Below are 10,404 nucleotides of genomic sequence, written 5' to 3'. Positions count from 1 at the left end.
AGGTGGATTGTTTGAGCTCAGGAGTTCAAGACCAGCCTGAGCAAGAGCAAGACCCCGTCTCTACTAAAAATAAAAAGAAAATTAGCTGGACAACTAAAAAATATATACAAAAAATGAGCCGGGCATGGTGGCACATGCCTGTAGTCCCAGCTACTCGGGAGGCTGAGGCAGGAGGAACCTTTGAGCCCAGGAGTTTGAGGTTGCTGTGAGCTAGGCTGACACCACGGCACTCTAGCCCGGGCAACAGAGTGAGACTCTGTCTCAAAAAAAAAAAAGAAAAAAAAGAAGAAACAAAACAGTGAGTGACATGTCCATTAGCTATCAATCAGTGCTAGGCTGAAAATTTTTATTTTATTTTTTTTGAGACAGAGTCTCGCTCTGTTGCCCAGGCTAGAGTGCCATGGCGTCAGCCTAGCTCACAGCAACCTCAAACTCCTAAGCTCAAGGGATCCTCCTGTCTCAGCCTCCCGAGTAGCTGGGACTACAGGGATGTGCCACCATGCCCAGCTAATTTTCTATTTTTAGTAGAGACGGGGTCTCACTCTTGCTCAGTCTGGTCTTGAACTCCTGACCTTGAGCAATCCTCCCACCTTGGCCTCCCAGAGTGCTATGATTACAGGTGTTAGCCACCGCGCCTATCCTAGGCTGAAAATTTAGAGTAAGCCTGGACTAACACTCTTCAAGTCAGTCATAATCAATTTAGTAGTTCCACCACTTAGAATAGGAAAAAAAGGGAGAAATGCACCAAAGTTTATCATTATGAGATGCTTACTAGTAAACAGAGGGGCCGTGAGTTACAGTTTAGTATGAATGTTGTTGGCCTAGACAGACAGCATTCCCTTTCCCCATAAACGCAGAACTTTCTCTGCTTGTTTAAAACTCTTCCCCTCCGCCACCCCTCCACACCCTTTACCTTTTCATACTAGTTACCCATCCTAAAGCTATAGGATTAATAACTCCTACTTTTGGCTCAGAGCTCCCACTTGCAAAAATTGAATGTCAGGATTGTTTGTTCAATCTCTGCAGATTTATTGTTGAGTAAACTTATCTTTATATAATACAGAACAATTAAAGCTAACCAAGTGCAACAAATAAGCCTGCCAATTACACACAAAACTTTATACCAACCATAATTCAGCCAGTTGTCAAAATTCCAAAAACACAAAATCTAAATAACTTCCAACATACTAGTGATCACTTGGACCACCAAATTTGAGGCAGACCAGTATTCCCAAATTGTAATACTATCTAATGACTTTGCTGAAAAGCATAAGAAAATGTACAAGGCTAGATACCTGTGCCACCAGCACTTTTTTTGCACCAAGGATAAATACCTGGTAAACTCTCGATCCAGAAAACTCCCAATCCAAACTGTTATTATAACTGCCGTACTATACCTTAAGATATTTAAAGTCCAAATAAAGAACCTACTGGCTAACATTCTAAGTTCTACCAGTTGCTATCAAATAAACTTAGCTACATGAAGTGTTGCTAAATATAGGTGAGATTTACAAAACCCCTTTAGTCTCATTAACATTTCTGATTGACATCATTAATTACTTTGCACCAGCCTGGCAAAATAGGAGAAAGAATGTTGGTAGTTGGGACCTGCAAAACCTAGCCTGAAAATTAACAGGTCTTTGCTCAGAATAAGGCAATCCACTTGAACAGAAGTATCTGGGCTGGAAAATTTTGCAAAGCTGGTTTACATGAAAATGTTTTGTCCAAAATTCAGACAATTCCCCAAACATGCATTTCTTTTGGTATCAAACTGGATAACGTGTTGAAAGCAAAGAAACAAAAGACCACTGAGTGGAACTCCTTCAAATAGGGAGTTCTAATTTGACACCATCCCACCCAATAGCCTGAAAACTGCAATTAGTTGCTATGCTGAAAGACTCCAGAAATCAGCTGCTCCCTATTTCTTATACCACTTAATAAGCTTTGCTTAGTTCCTGTCATGCTCATTTATAGCCAAATCAGTGGTCCCTCTAACTTGACCACTGATCATTAAGTTTGACAATATCTTTTAACACGAAATAGATTTAGGGACTTGTCATGATGCATTCATGCTATTATAGGAGACTCAAGACCATCTTACCCTAAGTTCTAAGGGTAAAATGGAATTTTCAAAGTCCCTTAAGATCCTGGCCAAGTGTTATATATAGAAGAGTTAATGATATTCAAGAAGACAACCAACACCATTAAACTTCGAATGTAGGTCTGTATGAATATGGTCAGTAACAATATTTGACTCCTGAAGTTTACCAACTGAGAAGTGTTTATTGAACACAAGTCAAAAATCTAGTTAGAAACATTTTATTTAAATGTGCCAAATAAAAACCCACATTTTCAGACCATAGGATGTTAATACATTCAACAAATTTATATTATCTTACTGCTGTGAATTTACAGAGTGAAAATCCAGATCTATTTTGATTAGATGGTTGAAATATCCTTCCTAGGTAACAGTTTACAGACATCACAAATCCCTTATAATAATGTAAACAAAATAACTTTTCCCTAATGGGTGAACTTGAGAGCTTCAGTCCATTCTTTCAGGACTTGCACTTCTGCGCGGACTTCCTGATGGGGAACGACTAAAAAGAAAAACATTCAGTTTGGAACCAATTAGTGTCTATTGAAACTTACTCTTCTCATGTACATGTACTCAATTTCAGTAAATTCACAGGTGGCCAAAGATACTAAGTTTCTACAGCAGACATATCTTTTGTATTACCTAAAAATAAGAGATTTATATATTCACCTTTTATCCCTATTTAAGATTAGGCTACTTAATACTCTCCTTGTCAAACTTACAAAGTTAAATAGGAGTTTATTTATTTCAAGTTTATTGGTCATTAAATACCATGTAGTAATGATTTAGTTGTAAATTGCAACTATTTACAAGATTTATCATCCTCATGTGGACACTTCCTTTTTACCTACTGTCCATATGTATGAAAAAGCATATTTCTGTAAGTGTTCATCGGACTGAATGCATCTTATCACTCTAACATTTTATGACTAAATATTTCCAATAAAATATAAACTGACATTCTTGAAGCAAGAAAAGCAATCATTTCAGAAACTCAGTATCTAGTATTTTAATCTATATAGCACCAATTCTCCAAAGAGCTCAAAGACTGCAAAGTAGGCAACAAACAAATTGTGCAGAGGCCACACTTGACAGGTAGGATTTGGCAACAAAACATCATTTAGCTTACCTTCTTTTTGGAGATGGAGATCTGGACTTTGATCGGCTGTCAAAACATGAGAAATTCTATTAAGAAAAAGTACTAACCAATCCTTTATAGTCACAATATCATGAAACAAACCCCCAACTGTCCTAAACTTAAAATGTCAGAATGCAGTTACACTGAGAAAGAGCCTCCCAGTTGTTGCTTAACAAAGGCCAATCTTCCAACAACTGTTTTTAAAAAAATAAGTGAACTATTACTGTATTTTATTATGATTAATACATTCTGTGTTAAACACATTTATTTCTGGATGCTTCTTCATGCACTCATTAGTTCTAACAAGGGCCTCTAAATATATAACTCCCAAAGTCACAAACTTCTTCCTCACTATAGCTACACATTCCCTTGTTCAGGAAGTCAGCCAGTAATAGGCCATATATAAATGAAGTTCTAGTTTGGTTTATTAAAGAGGTAATGTTGTTCCCACTTCTCAGCTAGGCTTAGAGTTTACACTTCAAACTTCAATAATTCAAAACACTTTGAACTCTTTGGATATTGGTGCCATATAACTAGATAGAAGAGCATTAATTAGATCTTTACCCTACCTGCTTCTTGGTCGGGAAAGAGACCTGGATCTTGATCTTGACCTTGAACGGGATCTTAATAAGAGAAGTGAAACACAATTATACCAATTAGTCAATAGGAATTCCCTTATACACCTACTAAGCAGCTTTTTAGGTAGGTTAAGAAAAGAACAATTAGGCTGGGCGTGGTGGCTCAGACCTGTAATCCTAGCTTTCTGGGAGGCCAAGGTGGGAGGATAGGTGGAGCTCAGGGGGGCAACACCAACCTGTGCACAGTGAGACCCCATCTCTACCAAATAAAGTAAAAACAAAAAATACACAAAACCACAAAATCCAGCTGGGCATTGTGGCGTGCGCCTATAGTTCCAGCTACCCAGGAGGCTGAGGCAGAAGGATTGCTGACAGCCCAGGACTTCGAGCTTGCAGTGAGCTACAATCACTGTATTCTACCCAGAGACACCGTGAAGTGACAGTCTCAACACATTTACAAAAAAAAGTTTAAGAAAAAAAAAAATAGAAGAGCCAAAACTGAGCAAGATGCAAAATATCAGTCTAAGGGTAAGACAAATGATCACTTTCAAGCAAGCTATTATCTAGTAAGGAACCACCATTTTAATTGTTTCTATCATAGTCAAATGGTTAGTTCCTGTACAGAGAAGCAATATTCTCAAACACCGTGTAATATCCAAGGGAAATAAATGTCTTTCATTTGAGAAGACTGATATGACTTAATGTTAAAAAAAATCAACTTAAACTCACTTAAGCCCACAGACCCGAGCTCAGAATAGTGGCACATGCCAGTAGTCCCAGCTATTCTGGAGGCTGAGAGGAAGGAGGATGGCTTGAGGCCAGGAGTTTGAGGCTATAGTACACCATGTCTGTGCCTGTTGATTAGCCATTGCACTTTTGCTTGGGCAACATAACATCACACTTTAAAACAAAACAAAAAAAACCACCACATGCCTGAAAGGAGACTTCAATTCATCAGGAGATAAAGCCCAGTGGGGTAAAAAAAAAAAAAAAAAAAAGGCCACTACACTAAACAAAGCTTTATCTTGGATCTTCAAGTTATCATGGTTCAGAGCCATCAATTTGTCAGACATACCAAATGAGACTCCCATACACATCATTTTTATTAAAGATATTGGAGTCCTACAATCAAAGTACATTTATCTATAGACATGAACCATAGCTTCCTCAAATGGACCACAAGATTCAGAGTTCCTGCATTTAAAGGTTTTGTGCTATTAAACAGCAATTACCTTTTCTGGCTGATTTAGAGGATTAAAAAATAAACAGCAATGAACCCCCCCATGGCATTCTGTTCCACTGCTTCACTACTAGTATTAACATCTCATTTTCTTTTTTTTTTGTTTTGTTTTTGAGACAGAGTCTTGCTTTGTTGCCCGGGCTAGAGTGCCGTGGCGTCAGCCTAGCTCACAACAACCTCAAACTCCTGGGCTTGAGCGATCCTACTGCCTCAGCCTTCCGAGTAGCTGGGACTACAGGCACGCGCCACCATGCCTGGCCAATTTTTTCTATATATATTTTAGTTGGCCAGATAATTTCTTTCTATTTTTAGTAGAGACGGGGGTCTCGCTCTTGCTCAGGCTGGTCTCGAACTCCTGACCTCGAGCGATCCACCTACCTCGGCCTCCCAGAGTGCTAGGATTACAGGCGTGAGCCACCGCGCCCAGCCTAACATCTCACTTTCTATAATTTTTTTCATTCTATCACCTTTGAAGGCTTTCTACAAAGGAAATAAAGCTGGGGCTTGGTTTAATTTTTCACCTCTATTTACAGTGTTGTGTCTAGTTAGATAATACCCTACACAACTTTCCAGGGTTTGAAGTCCACCCATCATTCCAAAACTGAGAACTGTTTCAATTTGCTTCTAAATCTCTTCCTGGTTCTCATGGGCTTTTTGTCAGGAATCAGGCAATTACCATTTTTCAGGACTATTATCACTTATCTATATAATAGGTAGATAATCTGACATCAGAAAAGCTTAGAGCAAAATGCCTTCTTAAAGTATATGCTAGAATCATTTGTTTCTTTACTGCCATGCTCTATTGCCATGGCCTCTTAACAAGCCTTGAGAGACAAGGTCTTGCTCTGTTGCCCAGGCTCACATTGCACTTGCACTATCATAGCTCACTGCACCCTCAAACTCCTGGGCTCAAGCAATCCTCCTGCCTCAGTCTGAGTGGCTGGGACTACAGGCACACACCATCACTCCCAGCTAATTTTTCTGTAGAGACAGGATCTTGCTATGTTGCCCAGGCTGGTCTCAAACTGCCTAAGTCTTCCAAAGGGCTGGGATTACAGTTTTAAGCTACCTCTCTGCTTAGCCTTAAAATCTTTAGGAGCACTTTTCTTCATCTATAAAACTTAGGTAATAGTCATGTCACAAATAATGTATTAAATTCAACTTTAATATCTCAAATATTCTCTGAAGCAATCCCTTTGAATTATGTACTTAAGATACTCCACTGCCGTCATTAAGATGTGACAATCCAAATACAAATAAGGGAAAAATGTGTTACATACTGGAAATACCTCGATCCTTTTATAGAACCAGACCTAGATCTTCTGAGTGAAGCTGATCTCGATCTACGAAGAGACACAGATCTTGATCGTCGAGGAGATGCTGATCTTGACCTAAAAATTAAATCAAAGAACTTTAAGTCCATCTTCAAATTAAGTTCATTATTGCTAGTTATGAAGTGAATTAGAATTCTCAGAAAGTTGGGGGGAAAAAAAGAATTGAATTAGAAGACATCTCTCACCTCCGTCCTCTGCTCCTGCTGCGTGAGCGAGAGTATCGCCTTCCTCTGGATCGAGAATGTGATCTAGACCGTGACCTATTTTTCAAGTTAGAAAAAAAACAAAATTTTAGACAATAACTCGTTTTTAGAGTCTGTATGCCTCTGCTGAAATCAAATCTCAAAACTATTTAAATTTAGTGTCTCATTTGGAAACAAACTCTGGGCCTATTAGTTGTCGAGTTTTTTTTTTTTTTTTTTTTTTACTACCTAAAAAAAGATTTGTTAAAAGCTGAATTACATTTTAGAATTACATAATATAAAACACTGTAATGTGTATTTAAAATAAACCTTGCAAGTTTGCAGGTCGACCCTCTTTGGCCCATGGTCTAGTAGATCTAGACGATCTAGAAGTATCTATAGCCGATCGCTGCATCTAGATGTTTTCTTCAATCTAACGACGATCAAACTGACAGCCAAATGAGCCAGGTGAGGCTTGATTGACGCAAGAAGATTTTTCTAGTTGGGAATGTGGTCAATCTGGTGTTCCTCTTTCTAAACCGGAGGGGGCCCCAATTGTAAGCCAAATTTACTGTTACGGCGATCACCGTCTCAAATTTTCTGCCCTTTAAAGAATAAGGTGAAGCTAGGTGTAGATGACTCGAGGGGATCTGGCCTCTTATGCTGATCACCTCAAGGTCTAGGAGGATCTTAATTGTCGGATTTGCAAGGCGCCTCAGCATGATATCATAAGGCTCGTGACATTCTGAATCAAGGCGACTGACTCAAACGAAGAAACCTGAAAGGTTTTGACCAGGTTGATTATTAATATATTAACATTTTTAATTAAACAAAAATTGTAAAATACACCTGTACAATTAACATTCAAGTTTATAGAAAAACACTAGTTTCTGCCTTGCTAATAAAAGAATTACTTGATTAACTAGAATACCAACCATTCCTTTATTAAAATAAGTACCTGCTTCTTCTTCGCCGGCTGTAGCGATGACAATCATAAGCATAATGTCCCTTTTCACCACACTCATAGCATCTATCATTGGGATCAAAGGGACGTCGGGCGGGTGGTCTATCAAAACGGGATCTCCGAGGCATGCCTGTTGATAGTTCAACCCTCACTCGGGAACCACAAATCACCCTATAAAAGAAAAGTAACAAAATTCCAAAGTTAAAAATATATCCGTGATTTCTAGATTTAGACTCTTTCCAACCACTCTCTCCCCTCATAAGTTCTGGCTATCTTTACTAAGGCCTTCCCACTCTCTGCTACCCCCTTTAACCTTCATCATGATCAGCTATTTAAGGCTTCCTGCAGACTATGGAATCCAAGCTCAGCATCTAGTTCACTATTCAGCCCATAGAAATATTTTAATGAACATTAAGTTTCATAATGGACATTTTACTTACTTCCCATCCAGTCCTCGTACTGCATCTTCTGCATCTCTAGGATCTTCAAATTCCACAAAGGCAAATCCTGGAGGATTTCTCGCAATCCATACAGTTCTTAAAGGACCATAATAACTGAAAGCCCTTTCTAACTCTCCTTTGCCAGCACCAGTGCCCAGGTTACCAACATACACCTTGGTTTCTGTTTAAAAACGCAAATAGAAGAACGCACGTTATGCAAAATTTGGCCGAAGTTTGAATGCATTTTTTGCCTTAAAACGGGCCATCCTTATGACCAAGCAACGCATGTCCCCTATGGAGGACTGAATTTAATCTTGAGACCAGTAAAGTCTGTAAACTCCTGCAAAGCTAGACTTATGACAAAGTTCCTAACATTCTAATAAGGGAGGAACCTCCAGAAAACAAGTAAAGATGCGTAGTAGCAGAATCCAAGGCCCGCCCCGAGTCCCGACAGCCCCGGGCGCGCTGGGAGCGCGCGGGCCCGCGGCGGCACCGGCGTCGGCGGCGGGCGGGCCCCGGCGGGGGCCGGGCCGGGAGAACAGGGCTGCACCGGCTCTCATCCTCCGCGGCAACCGCCCCAGGCGCAGGCTCGCCCAAGACTCCAGCTCCCCGCCCCAGAGCCATAAACCGCGCTCGAAAGAGCTAAAAGAGAAAAGAAACCAGCCGCCAGTCGCAAAAGATTATGCCCCCATTCCCATTCCGTAATTCTACCGACCGATCATTTAACGAGAATGTGCAGCAAGCAGCTTCCATTCCGTTCAATCTTAAATTCAACCATGATTTTACGACTGCGACCACATCTGTCCGCCGAAGTGGCGGGAAAGCGCTTAGGAAATGCGCCACCACGGTCGTCAATGTGCTCAAAATGGCAGCCGCACCCGAGGGCGGGGGGAGGGGGCGGGAGGCTCCACGAAGGGCACTGGGAAAACCGTGATCCCCGACCTCGCTTCGGGCTGGAGCGGGCGACGAAAACGCCCAAGAATACGGAACCCGGCACACACGCACACCCGCCATCTCCCGTCTCCTTTCAGTACCCCGCCCCCGCGGCCTCCGGCTTCGCATGGCGTGCGCCGAAGCCGCCATTACGCACGCGGAATAACCGTCTCCCAACCGCCGCGCCAACCTCACCGGCTCGCAGTACTCACTGCACCCCCATCAACGTCCCTCCCCAGACCCCAGCTTCTTACCTCCTCCGTACCGCCCGTAGCGCGACATGATGACCGGCCCGCGTGCTCTGCTCTTTAGCTTGCAGCGCCCAGGGCTCGCGTAACACGAAAACGAAAGCTGTCAGACTCACTTGCTCGCCAACGGTCCCGGCGGCACTACAAGGAAGAACCCGCGTCTGCACTTATATATGCGGCGGCTGGGACTTTTTGCGCATGCGTCATCTCGACGTTCTGCGCGGCACAAAGGAGCTGGGCGGAAACAGTCCAGAAGCGGCGCGGAAGGAACTGAAGTGCTTAATACACCAGTCATGGGCGGAGGGATACGTTTCCATGGGAACGCCACGATCTTGCCTGTAAACCCGTGGTGTTTCCCGTGGTGTCCCGCTCCCTCCCTTCCCCTCCCCCTTTTCCTGAGCCCTACTTGTCTTCCTTCCCTTTGCCCAATCTCCTACCCGTTTGTGTTTTCCCCAATTTAGGGATCCTCAGCGCTCTCAATCTTAGTACAGGTGCATTGAGACCAGGCTATGAAAGGCTGTACCATTTAACCGCTGATGTTGCAGCCGTTGCCGCCTTACTGTTGGGGGACCTGGCCTAGTCTGCTACTCAGTGATCTTTGGGGCTCTTCAGAGGTAATCGGGAGTTGGCCAAGATGAAAACTCCATGAACCCCCGCCATTCTGAGTGGTGCTCTTTGCACCGTAGGCCTCAGAAGGGATGACGCCCCCAGGGATTCATGATAATACCGCCTGCTCCTGCCCTGCACCCACTCTCAGAATCAGTCACTAATTTGTCACCAACACAGTCTGAGTTCTTGGAGTCTGGAAAACACAGAAATAGGGAGTTGTTGTGGGTTTTCTCCCCCCTGGGTATATTGAAATTGTGACAAAACCCTGAGTCCTTAAAGCATTTTAGCGAGTGGCAATTCGTGAAATTATGAAATTATTTGCATCTGAATTACAAAGTAATTGATTTGTTCTTCCCGTCTAGTGCTGTCTGCTTTGTATTGTAGTAGCACGATAATCCACCAATACTCACATCCTGAGGATTGGGACTCTCATTAAATCGTCTTTTAGAATATCTACTCAGTGGAGATAGCAGCCTTACTGCTTAACCACTCAATATACATCAAATAAATGAAAAACTTTACATTAGCATTGCTTAAAATTCAGTTTTGATTTTATACACTATATTTGCCAGACACCAACTCTACAAATATAGATTTAAGTTCTTTTTTTTTTTTTTTTTTTTTTTTTGAGACAGAGTCT

The 10,404-nt window shown here is 41.8% G+C and overlaps 1 protein-coding gene across 4 annotated transcripts; it reads right to left on the bottom strand.

Moving 5' to 3' along the window:
- Positions 1-1,005: 1,005 nt before the first annotated feature.
- Positions 1,006-9,431, bottom strand: SRSF7 (serine and arginine rich splicing factor 7). Of its 4 annotated transcripts, none has more exons than XM_069495286.1 (8): positions 9,162-9,431; positions 7,975-8,155; positions 7,529-7,705; positions 6,574-6,648; positions 6,344-6,445; positions 3,806-3,859; positions 3,228-3,263; positions 1,006-2,600 (listed from the first exon to the last, which is right to left on the bottom strand). In XM_069495286.1, exons 1-8 carry the CDS (start codon positions 9,187-9,189, stop codon positions 2,546-2,548), a joined length of 708 nt encoding a protein of 235 aa, XP_069351387.1. In that variant the 5' UTR covers positions 9,190-9,431; the 3' UTR covers positions 1,006-2,545. The 4 variants fall into 4 exon arrangements, with proteins under 4 accessions (XP_069351387.1, XP_069351386.1, XP_069351388.1 ...); XM_069495285.1 differs by having other exon boundaries at positions 6,335-6,445; positions 9,162-9,300; XM_069495287.1 differs by lacking the exon at positions 3,228-3,263 and having other exon boundaries at positions 6,335-6,445; positions 9,162-9,300.
- Positions 9,432-10,404: the final 973 nt, after the last annotated feature.

The sequence above is a fragment of the Eulemur rufifrons genome, chromosome 19, assembly GCF_041146395.1.
Source record: "Eulemur rufifrons isolate Redbay chromosome 19, OSU_ERuf_1, whole genome shotgun sequence".
Classification (NCBI taxonomy): domain Eukaryota; kingdom Metazoa; phylum Chordata; class Mammalia; order Primates; family Lemuridae; genus Eulemur; species Eulemur rufifrons.
Note: the sequence above shows the minus strand (reverse complement) of the source record. Positions and strands in the feature narration are given on the sequence as shown.